Source organism: Egretta garzetta, unplaced genomic scaffold (assembly GCF_000687185.1).
Source record: "Egretta garzetta isolate BGI_Z169 unplaced genomic scaffold, ASM68718v1 scaffold883, whole genome shotgun sequence".
Classification (NCBI taxonomy): domain Eukaryota; kingdom Metazoa; phylum Chordata; class Aves; order Pelecaniformes; family Ardeidae; genus Egretta; species Egretta garzetta.
In genome coordinates, this window is record NW_009259052.1 from 95,417 (window position 1) to 116,812 (window position 21,396).

At 40.2% G+C, this 21,396-nt stretch overlaps 1 protein-coding gene across 1 annotated transcript in view; it reads right to left on the reverse strand.

Moving 5' to 3' along the window:
* Window positions 1–336: 336 nt before the first annotated feature.
* The window catches only part of RAMP3 (receptor activity modifying protein 3), a 94,148-nt gene continuing 73,088 nt past the window's right edge, over window positions 337–21,396 (reverse strand). Inside the window, exon 5 of the mRNA XM_009635126.2 lies at window positions 337–592. Coding sequence (XP_009633421.2) covers window positions 337–592 — 256 coding nt within the window. The remainder of the gene's footprint in view (window positions 593–21,396) is intronic.

The following is a 21,396-nucleotide window of genomic DNA, read 5'->3' on the forward strand; positions in this document are numbered from 1 at the left end:
CCCATGGGAAAGTAACTTTACTCCCTTTGCAGCTGAGGGGTCCATTTGCCTGGGGACTGTTCTGTTCCTGGGAGCTGCCTGTGAATTCACTGTTGATGAGGCCCAATGGAAGTAGAGAACTTTGCACCAGCAACACCGATGGCCAAGCTCAGACACAGTGACTTTCAGCAGCAGCAGGAGGCAGCTCTGTTCACAGGAATATTGTCTCTGTCTCAGTATCTCACAGGTTCCATTTCAGCAGATCTGAAATCTTTATGTCAAGTTTCTCTCTTCATCCTCCTTTTTTAGTGTTTTTGCAAGAAGGAAATGGAGAGAAAAAAAGCCCAGAGGAACAACTTACACCAGGATATCACTTCTCTTGCTGCACCATACTACCAGTGTTATCATGGCACATGTCAACATGACTGGGATCAAGATCAGGGTTATCAGAATTTCATCTGGTGGATCTTCCCAGTGAACCTTTTCTGAAGTACAGTTTGAAAAGAATTGTTTATGAATTCCAGTGATAAAGCCCTCTGCGAGGGGGTTTGGCCAAAAGCAACTCGCATTGTTGGCTTCACGTTCGGTGCACTGGGTAAAGTTGTCATAATACCTACAAGAAGAAAATCAAGAGAAGTTTAAATAGAGAACAAATGCATATTACACTTAGCAGAAGCTACATAGGGGTTGATATAGAATCTATGAGTGGGTGTATCATGTAGATACTCTGCTGAAGGACCCTTAATGGAGGCTTTGGGTACCAAATATTACACAGTGAGCCAGAAGGAGAACTGACTCACACGTATTCATACAACTGAGAAATTTCATGTGAAATCCTGAGATCCCAGATAGACAGTGGTCAAACCCCTGTCTTCTGGGTGCTATTACTACACCCAGGACTTCCTAATGCCACTTAAGTAGAATTAGAATCCCCTCGCTACAATCTACAGTATCTTTTAAAAACATACACACAAATGTGCCAAGAACAAGGTATTTTGAGCAAAATAAGGATATTTCATGCCTCATCTGTCATTGGACATGATGTTATGGCGAAAATGATGCAATGCTGGGACCGAGACACAACATGCAATACCATGTAACAATTTCAGTTCTGTTGTACACTCAGGCAGTAGGAAGATAATAGGAAAAGTTAGCTTTTGACAACCTTTATCTTCTTCCTAACTCCAGCAAATGTCCAGTGGGTGTGTGTGGGGGTGTGTGTGTGTGGAAATCATTCCTAATTACACATATTTGCAATGCTCATGAAAGATTGGGAACCCCTTGTAATGCCTAACACCTGATTTCACCACACCATGTGCTGAAATTTACCTGTCCAGGGACAACTTATATTTATGAGAATTGGCTAGCCTTCAGGGAAAAAAAGGAAACAATAAGCCTAAATGAGTAATTGGATGGGTTTTGTGGTGTTATCATAAGCCAAAGAAATTCAGGAAGCGCACGGAGTTTGGGGATGGAGATCGGAAATTAAGAAGACAAAGAGTGTCTGGTCAGCACATGAATAAGGTAAGAAATAAGGAAGCTGAATTATTGTCTGTTGCATTTTTAAGTATTTATTTCAGTCCTGTGTGACTCAATAAACTCACTTCAAAGGGAAATTAAAAATAGAAGGGAGAGAGCAAGAAGCCACATGACACCTCAAGGGATAGCATCCTGCACTATTATCTGAAGGGCCTAGCCTCCCTTTCAGTACTTATAAATACCGTAACTCCTGATGAATTCTGACATTAAGTACCACATGCTGACTCAGTCCTTTACTGTGAAGTAGTGGAGGAGAGACATTTAGTGTTTGGGTCCACTGTCTATTGTCTGTCTGTCAGGGGAAATATCTGCCTGTCTGTGCTACAAGCACACATGTTGAGAATACAGGCTGCAGGGCATCTATGTTCTCAGGGCTATGTTTGCAGAAGAAGAAGAAGCCTCACAGAAAGGTCCTTCTGCAACCTCCTGATAGTTCTCATTTTCAGGGAGTTTGAGCTGATGCTGCTTTATTCATAAGCAAATACACTGAATGATCTGACAAGTCCACACCCAGATACTCTGGCATGCAGACCCATATATGCATAATGTATGTATATTTTAAGCAAAGCAACCAGAAAGGAAGCTTTGGTGTCTACGTCAGCAGCCACGGGGAAACAACAGGAAATAAGCTAAAAATAAAATACAAATATTAGCTGGTTTTTATTTTAATAGTGTCATTCTTCCGTGCAACCTGGTAGCATCCATTCTTTATGTCCTTGGACTAAATTAGAAGCTGAAGATGTCTAGCTGAATATGGCAGAGACAGTTCCAGAGGACCTGAAGAATAATACATCTAAAGTCATGCCTACAAGGTTTCACAGGTTACAATGCAGAGATGGCGGAGCTAGCATCCAGTTGCCCAGCCAGGTCAGCGCTCCATCTAGCACAGACAGTGGGCAGGGCCCCAGAGAGCACTGGGCTCTGCTCCAGCCCTGCTCTGGGCCATGCTCTGGTGAGAAAGCTTGTTCCATCAATGGCTGCTTCAGCTCACCGCTGCCACAGCCATCTCAGTTTGCCCATCTGTTCATGCAGAATAACAAAACCAACAATAAATCCTGGTGACCTGAGCACACTTCATATAAAAGTACTCTAAACTGAAAGATTTAATGATATAATTTTTTTTCTTTTTTCCTTTTTCTTTTTTTTTTTGGGGTGTAAAGTCCAATAGTTTTCCCTGTTCTTCCAAGAATTCTGTAGATTTTTTTTCATAAATGTTAGGTGGCATAAGCAAAAACATTTCCCATTGATTTTGCATTTCAAGTACAACATGGCTACAAAAATGTGGTTAAATGTTGCCAAAAGGCCAGATGATAAAAATAATTTGGGAGTTATACTGTATTTGAAAGACTGAATCCCTAAGATCCAAAATAGAATAAAAATGTTATCTTAATAGTTTGAATTCCTTACAATTCTCCCTTAACACCCTCTCTCTCTCAAAATAAAAAAAAAAGCTACCTGCACTGTAACTGTTTTTTCACACATCTGTGAGAATGTAGATAGGAAAAAATCTCAACTATTTGAGAATTACATGTCTGCCAGTAAAGCTCAATTCACCTAAATATTTATGTAATTTAGTAATTTAGAGTTTATGCACTCCAACACAAAGTTCATGTTAAAAAAAAAAAAGTCCCCTTCATGGTACTGTGTAACAGCTGCCTCAGAAGGCATCCTCATTACTATGGCACAGGCATTTTGTTGTTGTTAATAGATACCTAATTCCAATTCAATTCTTCTATGCTTAGTTCTCTTATGACTTACATAATTCTCTTTATTCAAATGGTAAAGGCTATAGTAGGAAACCTTTTCATTCTGTATAATAAAATGCCTATCACAAAGATGCACTGGCTTCTGACTGGAGGTACTTCAACACAAATGCATAAAAACTACACATGTTGTGAAAGGAAAGGATGAGAAATTACATTTTCTACTTATTCCCAGAACAACTACTTGGAGAGCAATACAGTAGCACAAGATACTTCACCTCTTGGATTATAAGGAGGTGTGGGAAGGTTATTATTCTCTGTACCGAGTCACATTTTTACCTCTTTCAGGCTAGCTACAAGGACCCTAGTTAGTTAATACTCAGAAAAGGTATATTCACTGGGAGCCAGGTCACAAGCTCTGTGATCAGTGGAATGAAAAATTAATGTATCTGTGAGTTTCAACTCAGTTTTGTAGGCCAGTACTGAAAAAAAACCCAAAAAACTAGGCATAGTCTGAGCACTAAATTCATATGAAGATACACTTTAGATATAATTCTCAGGAGAGTCATTGTAAGTTTTATGGAGGAACCAACTACTTGGTCATACTGCGTATTGAAAATACTCACTTTCAGAGAACTTGAAAAATACTTAATTCCTCTCTGGTGCAATCTCTGAGCTGTAACACATCTGTCTTGAAAGACAATTTTCAATATTCTAGAACAATACTTCATTTTCAGAGCAAGAACACTTTTTCTCCTGTATTTTATATTTCCACTAAAACACATAGCAACAATCATGTGGTTAATTTTTGTACAAACCGTGGAAAATTTTGTTCTGTGAGTTATTATACCTGTACGAAAAAGTATTTATATATATTTACCTATAACCAAGAACCTGGACAACAGGCAGTTATTGTCAGGAATGCTAGTGCACACTTTTGCCTTAATGGGACAGTGTTTCATGGAGCGCTCGCTCAAACTATTTAAATAGACAGCTGGATGTATTACATCTCACCCATCTCAGTGTAGCCCGTTGCCTACCACTCAGGGCAGAGCTCAGTCTAAGTGGGGGCTGGGATCTCATCCACAGTTTCCCACATCCCCAGGGATGAATGTGGTAAATTCTTGCTATTTCTTCCTCAGCATCTCTGCACAGAAAAACTGCAGAGATGATTGGTTTACAATCGCACACACAAAAAAAAATACAGCTCCCTCCTCCAAATTTTCATGAGACCAAGAAAACAGATTGTTTCATTAAGAGTTTCAACAAATGAGCACTTTCCAAGAAAAATTGTTCTTTCAAAAACTGCCAAACAATTCTCAGAAAGAGAGTACCATATATCATGTTACTGAAGACAAACTTTTGAAGGCGTTCACTGGCTGCAGCCAGTAGACCCAGTGGCAAATCCAGCAAGAGAATTTTGCCACCTCTGCAGCACTCATGGATAGACCACCCCAGAGACACCCTGCACACATGCAGTCAGGGATGTTTTACCACTGCTTAATGAGATGGGTCAGGAATTAAAAACCAAAATCACCGCACTTTCATTATTCCATTTTACATAAATCAGCTTCATGATTAGTGATATAATTATGGAAGGGTACAGCAGGGTATGTACATTATTAGTTAATTTTTGTTATTTTGAATCCACTAAATATTCAGAAAATAGGGGGAAAATTCCCTCTAGCATAAACGAGTAAGTCAGGTAATAGATACTCCAGGGACACGCACTCCTGCTACTCTACAATCCCGGACAGCAATCTAGAGGCTCTGATCCAAGACACTAAAAGTTATGTAGTGTTTTTTAATAAGGATGTTTTAAAGGTCTTTTTTTTTTCACCCCAGATAGTACAACCAAGACATTTCTTTATACATAGTCATATTAAATTAGAGTTCAAAGATCATCCTTGTAACCTCCACTCCACCCAGTCTGGAATGAGGAATACTGAAATAATAATAATTATAAATATCATATGATGAGAAAGGCTCTTACAGCATTTCCAGATGAAGCGGAGGCAGTAAGTACCAAACAACCTCACAAAAAAAAAAAAAAAATAAAAAAGCCTGTTCTTGTGTGATATTCAGCCAGATTTTACAGAATTTAAGGGTGTAACAGCCTGGATGAGCTTCAAATAAGGATTTAAACCTTAAGATTATTATCTCCTGAGGTTTCACAATCATGTTAAAAAGGCAAGCTTTCATTTTATAATCAGATATGAGCCTACAAATACAGTGGAATATTTCTGTGCTTTTTTCATTCACCATCTCTCGAAACAGATTTGTGGATGTTTCTCATCATTCCTTTAATCACATATCTTCTGCCAAGAGGGATATTCTCACAGACACACTTCTACCTCCCTAGTCAGATCAGATCTGCTGTTGTGCATCTCCAGTATAGAATTCAGCCAGAAGGTAATAATGCACTACAAAACATAAAGAAGGAAATGAATGTGAGGGAGGAAAAAAGGCAAAAAAACCCTTGCTGGTTTAATGACAACATTATAAAGCATAGTTTATTCTCATACCACTAAATAATGGGCATTGTGACAGATTTACTCACTTGGGTTGAAAATAATAAATACATTCTGGTGTCCTTTGAAATAATTACAGATCTCCACCCTTGGCTTCACATCAACAGCTGTCTGGAAAATGAAAAATGGTTCAATAAAGCTAACTGAAAACCCTAAAATGCATAACTATTACTAAATTGTTGTTAATTTCCTAAAGATATAGCAAGAAATTGCAAATATAAAGGGCACCTGTAGATGTAAGCAGTAGTTTATATACCTCCAGTGAGCAACAGAAACTACTACATTAAGCAAATGCAGAACAAGGATGGAAATGTAGCCTGACACCAGGTACTACGTTATGAAGTGAAAAATTTAGTAGCACTGGAATTTTTCCAAGCCAAAAACTTCTGCTAGCAAGTGGGCTTTGCCTCCCACCATTCCTGAGCTATATTTTAATGATTACTTCATTGTAAACTCAGCCCATTTTTGGGGAACACCAGTTCAGATGGGAAGTATTCTCTGAAGCCATCACTACGCCATGTCTGCAGGAGCCACTCCCATAACTCCCTTGAATTAGACAAAAATCAAGAGTAAGCGAAGGCAAATCCTAATCCCACAAAAACTTAAGCATATGTATCCAACTTCTTCTATGCACCACACCTCCTAAGTAGCCATTGCCATCAGTGACGATGTGTGGAAAAAGATGTACTTAATACACTGAAGAGTCTGTGCTGGGTTTCAGATGCTGTCAGCAGCCTCATGAATTCCCACCTCTCCGGCCAAGAGAGAAACAGAGATACAGGGAATGCACTGTGGAGGGCACAGGAAAATGCAGGGTTCAAGAGCAGAACGTGGAACTGGCATCCTGCAGTCCAAATGCTGAAATGCTTTGCAAATATCTGGCTTGCAACGGTTTATTCATGTACTGCATATTCCAGATAAGAGTATGGTTTGCCCCTTAGACATGATCATTACATTGCAGTGTCACTGTTCTATGCTCAAGAGCCGTGGCTTTAATATAGTGTGTCTAAACCATTATTTACTATGCTATTGCATGAACAATAAATCATGTCAAAATACATTACTTAATCATGAACTCATCAGGGACAAAGACTAAAATTAAGAAAGCTGAATTTCTCCAAAGAAATCCTTCTCAAGCTAGCTTTCAGAGTAGCAATGAAGAAATACATGCTATTTTAGTGGTGAACATGAATTCTCCTGGAAGTTGCCAAGTTGAGGCAAATCCCTTTACCAGTTTGACACAACAGAGATATTGAGTTGCTATGTTAATTAACACACACATAGGACACTTTGCATTTCTGCAAAGGCTTAAAATTGTACATTTCTTTATCATAAGAATAGTGTCATCTGTAGCTCACTGCTTTTAAATCATCACGGCTCAGTTTCTAAAGTTGATTTGAATTACAACTTCCATGACAGAGCAGCTGATAGAGACCAGAGTTACAACCGCAGCTCATTTCTGTGTAAGCTCCCAAGAAATAGCAAAGTTGTTTGTTAACAAGTTCCTTGGTAAACAGATGTCCCCAGGTTCATGGCAGCAACCCTACTATCTCAGTTCAGAATGAGCTTAACATGTAACAGTGCAAACAGGACTGAGAATTTGGTACTATTTTAGTAAGTCTGATACCTGCTCTCTGTCCTGATTCACTACCAGCAGCTATTGTAGTAACACTGACATTTGATGGAAAACAGAGAATGGCAAGGGCCATTTCTTATTCACTGAAAGCTGAAAGAAAGCAGAGTAATTTTTAAAACAGACTTTAGTGTTGTGAGAGAAAAAAAGACACCTCCAATTCCCAAACCTTGAGAAGAAAGCTTAGCCACAAAATGGTATTTGGAAAGAGAATGAGACTGTATGTGGAGGAGAAGAGGATTAATTAAAAGTGTAGCTTTTTACTATACTGTACCTTTCATTTTAGAAAACTATGATATTACAGCTAATATACTGTAATAAAAACTATGATATTACAGCTATAACAGCAATTCAGATGTATTTTCTCACTTTTCCTCTTTCTTCTGCGTTATTTGAAGGGTTGTTTGGGACATACTTATTTGTTCAATATTTTGTGCTTAATTTTATTTTATGAGCACAGCTTAAGTGTGTAGTGTGGGTCTGGAGGGACATGAGCCCTTACAAGATCTACAGCAACTGTTTATGAGACAGATTTTTAAAACTAGTGAAATCCCTAAAGACAGTCACTAAAAGCCCTCAAAATCATGCATGTTATTTGTAATTTCAGCTACAATAATTCCAGAAGTATTTGGGAATTCAGGTCATATAACCAAAAAGCAAGAGCAGTTTAACTTGGCACAGATAACAAGGTTTCTACACTCTGCTGTATTCCTCCTCCTCCAGCACCACGATATGCACTTTTCACAAATCAGTTCTGAACCGTCATGCTGTACGGCACGATGCTGGAACACCACAAGGAACGGTGGCAGTCTGTCATGCAGATGCTCTTGAAGAAGACATGGTGCCAACCCAATCTGCATGTGCTCATCAGTTAGACATCTCTGTTCCTTATTTGTCTCTTTGTAAATGAGGCTAAAGTGACATTGTCCAACCTCACAAAAATGCTGTGTAAAAAAAGAAAATAAGGTCTCTGATAACTATCTTAATAGGGACCATATGTATTATATACAAGTAGTTGGCCCCCAGTTTAGATGTCAAAAAAAATTCCCAAGTATATAACAATAATCCCTGTATTATTTGATTGATTGCCTTGGAAGTGTTAAAATGAAGCCACAGTAGCTGTATCTGTTTCTCATTCTGTTTCCTGTGCTGCTCAAACTGTAGGTAACACATTAAACAAAGCAAAGAAAGCCTTCCCTTTACAATTTCTGCTATAAAAGAGCCAGACAAATGTGGCATATTTTCCGTTATCACTTCACAACATCTGTACTCAAAAACTCACACATCTAAGTATCCCTGCAGTGACAATGAGAGATCCGATACCACTGAAAAATTAATAAACAAATAAAACCAGCATGGATAACTATAGTTTTCATTTCACACTCAGAGAGCAGTTATAAAATGCTTGCTAAAATAAAACAACTAATTTCTAAACAAAAGATGGTACAAAAAAAAGCATGCAAGACTGCTATTGCAGACACTGACTTCTATAGGCAAACATTTTAGTGCTTTGTATTTTTTACTAATGGATATAGGCAAAATAAATATTACACCTATGTATTATCTGGTACCTTTCATTCATTAGTTTGCAAAGGAAGCAAATGTCCTCACTGTTTTCTAGATAAGAAAACTTAACCATAATACGGATTGACAATTTGAGTGCAGCAGAGTAGTTCATAGTAGAACTGGCAAGGGTCTCCTGGGCTGAAGACCAGGCTCTAGATATAACCCACACTGTTTATGAGGACTCCGATTCTTATCCTGCAACTGGAGTACTGAAAACCATGCTCTCCTTGTGAAATCTCCACTGGTTGAGCTACACACACATACACACACAAAAACTACATATGACTTAATTCCTTAGGAAACCAGGCCAGAAAGTGGCCCATTTTTTTCAGAGAAAGTGGAGCTTCAGAAAAGCTCAGCCTTTGGGGATTACTTGGACAACAGAGCACCAACTCTGCCAGAACCTGACAGAGAACGGAAGGGTGCCCTGAACTTCTTCCTGCTCTTTCCTCTGCACCTGGCTGACATACACAGGAACAGAAAATGCTGTCCACACTGAACTAAGGGACAGAAAACAAAGCACAGAGTTATACCTGAGCAATTATCTCAGAATATAAAAAAAAATGCAACACCCTGAAGGAGATCCATGAGTAACTAGACCTCAGCTGTTCATTTGCAAATAAGGGAATATATGAACTACCGTCTTTAATTCAAAGTATAAAAGACACCCTGTACCTCAGTCCTGAGTACATGCAAGAGGCTCTGCTCCCAGAGTTCATGCAAGCTTTGATATAAATTCCAGTTTCATTTATGTTACTGAAGACTGCAACACAATTCCCAGGTTAAAGGGAACTCAGTTACAAACAAACTCTCCATAGCTATCTACCTCCTCTCTCCCTTTGTTTCCACAAAAAGCAAACCTCAGCACACAGTCCAGATGAGACCCTCGACATGCTTCAACAAAGCCCTAACAACAGGCTATCAGAAGAGAAAGCTTATGGAGCATTGCACAGCAAGGGAACCACACCACAATACCAGAAATCAGACACAAAATGGGGGTGGGACTCATTACATCTTGTTTTCATCTCACTTCATTCCCCTGCAAATGCATCAAGTTTGTATTTTCCACATGAAGATAAAACCCATCTACATTCAACGAATGACTTGCCAATTTTGAGTTCTGCATGGAACCTGCAAAGCTCACTAAAAGAAATTTATCTTACATAGACTTGTATATCCTGACAACTTGAAACCATACTTTTAAGACATGCTGCAAGTAAGTCCACAAAGGTGGGAAGGTAAAACAGATTTAAGAATTCACGATACTTTTGTTACTACTTTAAACTTGATTTTCACACCTGCTGTTTCTCTATCCCAGAGTTTCTCACTAAAACGATGGCCTCGTCAAAGAAGTTTGATGTCCGGGAAAATGCGCATTTCATAGCAGAAAAGAGTAAGTCAGGAAATAAATAATTCCATTTAACAATAGACCAGACATTTAAGTTCAGCTCAGCCACACAAAAAGAAATCTCAGTGTTCCTTATATACATGGTACTGGGAATGTTCTTAAGAGACCAATAGCATTGAAGCTGATCTTTCAGAATAAACTCAGGACACTGATTCCAGTCTTAAATACAGAAAAATGCATGGACACCTGATAACAGCTTACTCCCTAGCGAGAGGCAAACTTTTCCTCCTGGCAATACTTGTGCACCAGGCTTGCTGTCACCTATGGAATCTCATCACCATCAACTCATCTGTGACCACTCATCACCTCTCCAGTTATTGCAAAAAGTGAACATGGTCCTTGGCAGATGAAAAGGAGGTTTTGTATTTGTTCGTAGCTAGGTCCTTCTGTACTTTCAAAACACGTCAGACTTCTCACAAGATCTGTTTTGCAAGCCTGTTTGTCCTAAGATTATATGAAATACTGTTGTAGTGGGTGTTACTGGCCAATACTGTCTTCTACTCTCTCCCAAGTACTACTGGCTTTTTTTTTCCCCACAATGTGGGAAGGCATACTGTGCTGCTAGCTTTAAAGTAAGTAAAATGATGCATAGGAACAGCTTAAAAAGACAGAAACCTGCATGAGCAGAAGTAGAGTTTGCAGTTTGTCTGGGGTTAGAGTCAACTCTCTTGAATAACTAAGTCTCAACAGTGAAACAAATGCATACAAAACCACAAAGGCACCTTCCCTAACATTGCAGTCCCCAGCAAAACTGTTGATTTGCAAAAAAAAAAAAAAAGATGTGCTCCTTTCCCTCAAACTCTGCAGCAATGAACTAGCTTCTAATCCTTTCAAACATATTATTAATTTATTTCAAAATCTAGATTAAAATCTAGATGAACATGGACATTAACTGCTTCACTGGCAAACAAATGTGGGAGTGGTCACTGCTAAGCTGCAGCAGTGTTCTGCTAAATGAAACATAATGTTCCCATAGGAACAGAGTTCCTCCTCCAGCCAAATCACTGAACACACTGAAAAATCCTAACCCTCAAATTCAGCAACAGGAAAAACAAAGTTACTGCTAAACCACAGACCTAGAATGGAATTCCTCAACAGTAATGTTTTATTGCTATTTAAATCATTGCTTCCAGACCCAGATAAAGGATGTGGTGTTCTAGTGGGAACAGCATTTAAAAAGCCTTGCTGTAACCAGCTTACATAATGTTGTCAAAAAACTCCTACCTTCAATACGATAAAGTGGCAAGGGACTGAACTGTATTAATCTGGCCAAGCAGCAAGATAATAATTTCTCACTAATCATTCCCTGGAAAGAACTTGGGTAACTCTAACACAGCAACTTCCCCTGTAATTATAAACAGTCTAGAACCTTTAGTCCTATGGTAAATGAATCACAAATAAAAAGATGCTTTTCCAATCTGTAGATCAGTAAGACACTAAACCAACGCAGTGCAACACAATTATGCCACAATAACTTTCAATTAGCCAGCCTGAATATTAGAAACAGTTTAGCCTTACCTACACGCACCTCAAGACAAGCTCATGTGTCTCATTTTTGCAGACAGCTTTCCTCAGCTCCATTCTCCTGTGGAGTGGACTGGTATTGTTCCCAAACTACCTGGTTTTTAAGGAAGGCAGTTGAGCTGACATTACACTGCAGCTGGTGCTGGAGCTTTCCACGTGGACACGTCCACTGCAAGACTCTCTCTTCTGAAACTCAAAGCACAGGCCCCTACTCAACTCCAAAGGCAATAATTCATATGAATGAGCTCTCATTTGAAGAATGGGGAACTCATTTGCGGAACTGTAGTCAATAGTGAACATCACAACTTATTAGTGAACGCATTTTTATGCTTCTGCAAAGTGAGTCGTGTTTTCAGCACTACTTGGAAATAAAGAATAGCAAGACCCACATCATTTAGAAAAATGATAGGTGCCCTTGTTGATCAAGTCCTATCCCACTTATATTCAAAGCCATTTCACCAGAAGTCTAAGGAATGCCATAGCAACATGTGTACAAGATTACTGAGCTTCATTGTTGCAAGATTTCCATAACACCTCCAGCTTCTTTCAAGAAAAACAAAGCTGAATGTAAACAAATCTAACAAACAAGGGAAGGTGGGCTTGACATGTTCCTTGGTATCTTCAAGTAAGCAGAGTCAGAGATAACAAAATTAAAGGACCCTGAACAATGTCCATGGAGGTTAAATTTTGAGTTCTTATTGTTACAAAATAGTTGCTTTCCTTCTTGGGGTATTCTGACTGCACAAATCACTATCTGTGTGTAGAAAACCTCAGTTGTGTCAAGTTTACAAATTGGCTGGTGACACTGCACCCTCAAATACCACCACCCCAACCACAATGAACATTTGTCACTTATTTCCTGCTCAGCGTTGCTCTTCACCTCACAGTTGAAATGCTACAAAAGGTGGCTATGGACTTTCCATGCACAAACATGTATTTGCTTGCAAACAGTCAGTAGAGAAAAAAAAATTCAACTTAATAGCATGCTGAAACGAGAAATTGTACAAAAGTACAAGATCTCTCAGTAGCTTAGAGAATTTAATTGCATTAAACGTCCTAAGTGAGTACAGTTATATACAAAGGCATTATACTGAACAATGCAATACTGTTCAGCAGTGATTCTTCTTTAAGAAAAACAAACAAAAACCATACTTCCCCCCAAAATCAGCCTAATTAATTCATATTAGAGCATTACTTTGAAGCAGAAATGGTCTGAACGCTAAATTTTGTAAAAGCACTAAGTAATTCCAAAACTGTGACATAACATGTTTTTTGAGGAAAAGAAATATTTCATAAGGACAGTTCTCTCAAAAAACATGTTCTAGCTGTATTTTGCTGTCTCTGGAATGGGAAAATTTTATCAGTAGAAAATATCTTCAGTGCACACGAGCAATACATTTTCAGTTTAACAGCAAGGACATTACACAACACTGTTATTTTATTTGAGGTATCACAGGCTGCCATTTTGTTAGACACATCTCTAATGGAGGGGAACAGCCACTAAATAGAACAAGTTACAGGGAATGGAATTGCTACAGAAGCCTGTTCTCTCACTTAATGTTAACAGTCCCCAACCATTGAATGCCTTTCATGGGGAGCAGGTAACACATTTCTGCTTGGCAAGACCTAAAAGAAAAGCTCTTCTGCCAGCAAACCAAACCTCCTTCAGAGAGCTGAAGAGACCGCTGCTAAAAAAAAGCTTTTCTGTTCACATGATCTACACAACCTGCTTCTAGTCTGCATGGGGATAAAAGATTGCTTCCAATGATGATTAATGTCCCCCAAAAAATTCAAAAGACAACATAGGTCCTTGTCAGTTGTCATCACTTTTCCTGTCTTATTTATTGGGGGGGGGATACATTTTCTTTAATCATAGAATAGAATCATAGAATCATAGAATCACTTTGGTTGGAAAAGACCTTTGAGATCATCGAGTCCAACCTTTTACCTAACCCTCCCATCCCACCACTAAACCATGTCCCTAAGCACCTCATCTATCCTTCTTTTAAATACCTCCAGGGATGAGGACTCGACCACCTCCCTGGGCAGCCCATTCCAGAGCCTGACAACCCTTTTGGTGAAGAAGTTTTTCCTAATGTCCTGTCACTGAGCACCACTGAGAAGAGCCTGGCTCCCTCTGCTGCTGCCTAAGAGGTATTGATAAGATCCCCGGAGACAGTCCCAGCTCCCTCAGCCTCTCCTCCTAGGACAGCTCCTCCTAGTCCGTTAGGATCACTTCCCTACTCCTACTGGTCACACTATTTCTGATACAGGCCAGGATGCCATTGGCCTTCTTGGCCACCTGGGCACACTGCTGGCTCATATTCACCCGTCTGTCAACCAGTACCCCCAGGTCCTTTTCCACCAGGCAGCTTTCCAGCCACTCTTCCCCAAGCCTGTAGCGCTGCATGGGGTTGTTGTGACCAAAGTGCAGGACCCGACACTTGGCCTTGTTGAACCTCATACAGTTGGCCTCAGCCCATCGATCCAGCCTGTCCAGGTCTCTCTGAAGAGCCCTCCTCCCCTCAAGCAGATCAACACTAATCTTCCTTTTCTCAACAACATACCTGTAGCCCTTATTACTCTTCATATCCCTTGCCAAATTCAGCTCCAGCTATGCCTTAGCTTCCCTGATCACACCCCTACACATCTGGGCAGCATCCCTATATTCTTCCAAGAATACACAACGCTGATTCCACTGCCTGTGCACTTCCTTCTTACACTTTCATTTGACCAGGAGGTCCTTACTTAGCCTTGTTGTTCTCCTGCCTTCCTTGCCTGATTTCTCACAGATAGGAATCAAGAGCTCTCGTGCTGTAAGAAAAAATATCCTTAAAGAGCTGTCAGCTCTGTTCTGTTCCTTTATCCCTGAAGGCAGTTTCCCAGGGAGTCCCATCCACTAATTCCTTAAACAACTGAAAGTCTGCTCTCCTAAAATTCAGGGTCCTGACTCTAGACTTTATCTGGCCCATATCCCTCAAGACTCTGAATTCCACCAGGGCATGATCACTGCAGACCAGGCTGCCACCAATCTTGTCCTCTAACATGAACATTTCCCAGTCAGCTTCCAAAGTCCTTGTGAACAGTGGTACAATCAGAACAGCTACAGAGATGGCAGCAGGGGCAACACTCTGTTAAGCAAAAAGCGAGGGATGCAATTCTCTCTTCAGTGAAAATAGAGTAAATCAAGAGTTGCTTCAGAAAGGCACTTAAGCTACTGCCTGTTTCAGCAGCCTCCTAAGTATTCACATCTTCTCAAATGCTGAGGAGTTGCATCCACTTTAGGTTATTTTTCTTCTAAAGTTGAATAGATCCTCAAGATAATGATGTATTTCAGTCCCTCACATGCACACCTGCAATGCTGACATGCAAATAATATAAAAAGAAATATCAGAACCTTCACAGAACCACATGGGGTTTGCTTCCAAAGAAATGTTTTAATATGGTATGGCTGTTTATCTTCCCCTTTCTAGTTTGCTTTCCAAGACACATGAAATCCTGAGTGGCTACATCAGTGTGTCTAGTCTCTTAATCCTGAGATTTAATACCTGCATTTTGGATAGAGCTTCCAAACAACTCTGTGTTTCCAGCGCTCATCAAACATCTTGTCCACTACTCCTTAGTGTCTCACGTTCCTGTTGTCTGGTGCAAGCTAGGCAATGCTTTCTATGTAACACAGTGACTTTTAAAGCTGTGTTGGGGCCTGGTCCGTGTCTATCAAGCCACTGTCCAGTGCCCTCAAAGGGGCAAGGAAGTCGCCTGTTCTCAGGCCACACAAATGCGTACTGAGACTAAACCAGAGACCTAACCCTCAACTATTATGGTTGCTCCTTTAGTCAATAAGAAACAGTGGAAGCAGAAATCAACTTGGTTAGTAAGAGAAGCAGCTCCTCCTAAAAAGGGGAGAGAGGAAGAATCAGAAGAGGCAGCCTATTGTGCACCAGGACAGGAAAGGAAAGTGATATAAATCATAAAAGAGGCAAAACCTATCCGGTCCTGATCCATGACCAAGCTCTGAGACAGGCAAAAAGATTTCACCCATCAACCAGGTGAGTGAATTTCTACCCGGTTGCTCCAATGCTGGGAATGTGGGCCCATGTAACATCAGAACATCCAGGGAGAGATGCAACATATACTTGGGCTCAAGATCAAGGGGTGGACATAACCACTGAAGCCATTGCACATGTTATTAATGAATGTGAAACATGCACCATAATCAAGTGAGCCATGTGAGTAAAGCTCCTCTGATACAAAGGACAGTGGCTGCAATATCAGCAAGGGAGGCCCCCCAGACTGATTATATTGCACTGCCACAAACCAACCAAGGCAAACGTTATCTGCTTACCAGGGTAGAAGTAACAACTGGATGGTTGGAGACATACCCTGTAACCCAAACCACTGCCCAAAACCCCGTTCTGGGCCTTAAAAAGCAAATTTTGTGGTAACATGGCACCCCAGAAAGAATCGAGTCAGGCAATGGGACTCATTTCCAAATAGGCCAAGGAACAAGGCGTTGATTGGGTGTACCACATTCCCCATCACACACCAGCCACCTGAAAGAATTAAGGATACAATGGACTGTTAAAGGCCATACTCAAAGGGATGGGCACTGGGACATACAAGCAGTGGGATGCAAATTTAGCAGAAGCCACTTGGCTAGTTAACACCAGAGGATCAGGTAACTGACCTGGCCCTGACCAAACAAAACCCATGCATATTGTAGAAGGAGATAAGGTCCCTGTAATGCATATGGGGAACTGGCTGGGAATGACAGCACAGTTTACTTCTCCCTTAGGAAAAGGCAAACCTAACCTGTTTGTGGGATTGCTTTTGCTCAAGGACCCACTACACTCGGTGAGTGATGCAGGAGGATGAGGAAATCCGATGTGTACCTCAAGGAGATTTAATCTTGGGGGGAAATAATTGATTATTGGAGGTGTTTATTTTAGGAAGTAAAAAAGAATCACCTAAAGCAATAGAGAAGGAGCCTTGCAAAAGCTGAACAAGTGCAGCAGTGACCTAACTTGAGCTGATTTTGGCATCCAGTAACTCAACACAATATGCCTCTCCTGTTCAGAGTGATCACCGTAACAGAGAGAACCCAAGTCATAGACTAAACTCAATGAACATGTTACAGACATGTTATGGACCTTTCACACAGATGACCCATAGACTAAAGGAAGAAATCTGTGTGTAAATCAAAGGACAGGAAGGGGGCTGGTGGTTAATGAGGATGTATTGGATAGTGTAGTTCCCAAGCAGGACATAAATGGTATGGAATAAGGGGTGGAGATTTTACTGGGCCTGGCTAGGATAGAGTTAATTTTCTCCACAGCAGCTCATATGGTGTTGTGTTTTAGAATTTTGAATAAAACAGTACTGATAACACACTAATGCTCTAGCTTTTGCTGAACAGTGTTTGCACAGCACCAAGGCCACCTCTGTTTCTCACTCTGCCCTTCCAGTGAACAGATTGGTGGGTGCACAATAGGCTGGGAGGAGACACAACCAGGCAGATGACCCAAACTAACCAAAGAGATATTCCATACCATACAACATCATGCTCAGCAATAAAAAAAGAAGAGGAGGGTTTAGGGATGTTAGCCATCTTTTTGCTTGGGAACTACTTGCACATCGGTCTACCCACAGGAAGTAGTGAGTGATTGCCTTTGCATCACTTGTTTTGTTTTCTTCTGTCTCTTTCTACTTATCCTTCACTTTTTAAATATTTATTTTTTCATTTGTTTTATATTGACCTCCAAGTTTTCTTGCTTTTATTCTTCCTTTCCTCCTTCCCTGCACTACTGGGGTGGAGGCAGGGAGAAGTGAGCAAGCGAGCTGCCCATCAGGGTTAATCCATGATATCTTTAATATAAATTCTCCCCTCTGGTTCAAAGTAGTATCTGAATTCAGAGCATTTTCTTTAGAAAATAATTTTTAACTTTCCAAAAACATATATCCACAAGACACCTCATAGTTAAAGTACAAGAACCGGAAAACAGAGGGAAGTCAAAAAAAATTAGGTATGGTTCTGAAATTAAAAGGGTAAATGTGTGACAATTCCTGCCAACTGCACAATTAAAATATCATCTAGATAAGAATACAATTGGCCAGAGAACATACTAGGGAATACCCTGGCCTTACAGATGTGTACTCTCTACCAGAACACACACATATCTGTCAAGTAACATCAGTTGACAACAAGTAGCACAAATGATTACGTACCTACCCCTTACAGTCAAACAAATCAGGCTTGTGTTTCTGAAAGTGAAATGTAAACTTTCAAACTTCTCACTTATGGATCAAGTTTCAAACTTTTTGTCAAGTTGGTAAACTAGTGAAAGTCCTTCATCTTTTACAATGAGAGTGGTAAAACACTGGAACAGGTTGCCCAGAGAGGTAGTGGAGGCCCCATCCCTGGAAACATTCAAGGCCAGGTTGGATGGGGCTCTGAGCAATCTGATCTAGTTAGCAGTGTCCCTGCTCACTGCAGGGGGGTTGGACTAGATGACCACTAGTGGTCCCTTCCAACCCTAAACATTCTATGATTCTATGATTCTATGATTCTATCTTCTTGGGCTTCTCATGACAGGAGACAGCATGTTCCTGGGGCAAGCACTGAAACACGTTAGATGGGTTTGTGTCACTATATTCATCAGTATTTAAAATTTTACATCTAAGATTTTAATCCTTATACTAGAATATGTGAAGGGAAGCAGGAAGTACTCCAAAATTCAGACCCAAATAACCAGACCATCTTTTGATTTCTAGTATATATTTCCCAGTGCTGAAAATCACAGATGCCTCTGCTGCCTCATCTGCTTTTTCTCTATTACAATCAGCTATTTCTCTATCCAATTCAGATTATTTCACACTAAATCAAGGCAAAGGCAAAACCAGACTAAGATCTGGTATATTTTCTCTCCCATCAGCTTTGCCTCTCCCTTCACTCTCATTCAGAAAACCATTAGCATTTTCTAGAGCATATACCCCTTCAAAGACCAAGCATGAAGGAGACAAGAGCCCTTAAAGCTAGTAACACCACCTGAAGGTGCATTCCCACTATTTCTTGTCAGGTTATACTTCAAAGCAAACTTCTGCATGCTTAGAAACTAGGCTGCCTTTATAGTCAGTGGTGACACACTAGAATAATTGTAGGGCATGATGTATATATCATTTTTTTAAGACAACTTCCTTAAGTTTCCACTGACTAGGAAGGGAGTCCAGGACAACTAGTACATTGGACAGATGAATGCCATACCTGTTCTGCGTAGCAAAAAAAAAGCATCACAAAAAATAAGCTAGTCAAGAATGACACTCAAATATGCCACTGTCAGTGATGGAGAACCATGCAACGAATATGCTATCTTTGTATCTACCTAAGCTCAACTCCTTCCCAAAAGTATTACCATCGGAATCACCACAGGTTTACACAGTCTTCCCTCCAGTTAGCCCAAATGCAAATGTACTTGGTGCATGCAGGTATTCAGGTTCATTGCCAGTCATCTTTTGAGGCAATTCTGCTTTCTCCCAAACAACTCAGTCACTTTGTTCATTCACCTTTTAAAGTTTGCTATCGACACCACTTTTCTCAAAATGTTCCATCTCCATGCTAAAACCATTATTCCACCACTGTTGCCAAAATGAAATGCTCACCCAGCTTCAGTTCAATCCTCCAACACCTGGGGAGCAGCCAGAGTCAGGAGGGAAGAGCCAGCCCCCAGCCCAGAGCTGCTCTGAACTAGTTGTTCACAGCACACTCTGTATCCTCTCAGCAGCTCAAGGCATTTCCTTACATCTACATAAACCAAGCCGACACACAGGCACCAGATCAGTACCACGCAGCTGGGCCTCCAGATAGCTATTCAAAACAGGCACCTGTGAACACAGTCATTTTTCTGACCAGGAGACAAAAACCTACAGGGCAAGGAATAACAGAAGAGCCCTCTTCATTCATTCCAACTTATATCTACAAACAACTGCTTCAGATTCCATTTTTAAAAGGATATTAAAGTGTCATCTGCTGAGTGGAAGCTGTTATTAGATTTTACTTAGCCCAAAGTAGCACAAGCCTTTTATACCACCACAGCATCGTTTCTTAAAGTGGAAACAAGGAAAAAAAAATCTGATGATATCCAGCTGTGAAATAGAAATCACGGGTCAACCGGGCTTACACTCTGAGAAACACCCACTGCACCATGTGCACAGAGTGAAAAATAAATAAAAAACCAATTAATCTGCTTCGAAGTTGAACTTTCCATCATAATTTCCATACCCCTCCTTACTTAATTGTTATGAGCACAGCAAGCATGTAGATATTTTTCTGATTATTATGGAAAATAAGTTTTATATACACTGATAAGATTCCTGTAATTACAAAATCTATTTGCTTTAGGAGGAGAGTGGTAGTTGTTTTCTGTTCCAAGCAGAACAAAAATAATGGGAGTCAAAAATCAGGTGACTAATTACAGATATTAAACGTCAGATCATGTCAACTACTAGTTAATGAACAGGTGATTTTTGCAGTTTTGAATAATAAACATATTATTTAGTAGGGCCAGCTGTGTCAGGACAAGGGGTAATGGTTTTAAACTGAAGCAGGGTAGGTTTAGACTAGATATAAGGAAGAAATTCTTTACAATGAGGGTAGTGAAACCCTGGCAGGGGTTGCCCAGAGAGGTAGTGGAGGCCCCATCCCTGGAAACATTGAAGGACAGGTTGGATGGGGCTCTGAGCAACCTGATCTAGTTAGCGGTGTCCCTGCTCACTGCAGGGGGGTTGGACTAGATGACCTCTAATGGTCCCTTCCAACCCAAAACATTCTATGATTCTATGATTTAAAATTGCAATCTGTCCATGGACGGTTCACAAACGAGACCAAAACTGATGAAAAACTAACCACAGAATCAGAGGAACAGTAACAACATTAGAAAATAATTTAAGGTATAGCATAAAGATCTGATAGGGGAAGTGCCATGTATAGAAAAGTCCTGCTCAACTACTATTCAAGTTCATGATTATGTTTTAACATGACTTTGATGGTACAGCCTGTACACCACTGAATGTGGATTTTTTCCTTTCTTACATCAATGTTATACATAACATAGACCATCTGAAGGTAATTTTGCTTCTTAAGCTACCTTCCTGCAGATAAATTCAGACTCAGGGCCTTGGTGATAACTCCTAGTCCCCACAAGCTCCACAGTGGAGCCAGTCACAGAACCCAGTTCTAGATGCCAGAATGTTCATTTTAAGATCTGCCTTCCCAAAAAAACCATCTATGTTATGAACTGATACTCACCTTAATATAAAATGGTACATTTTAGCAGTCATTGAAGTCTATGAAGGACATTCGTATACCCAAGAGAAATGTAAAACATCAATTTCATGAAAGCTGAAAAGAATGGTGCTCTTAATTGTTCACCTATGCACTATGCTGTGGCAATCTTTGCTCTTTCCACCCCTTACACATTCAGTTCTTATCACAGAAAAAATCTTTAATTTTACAAACCC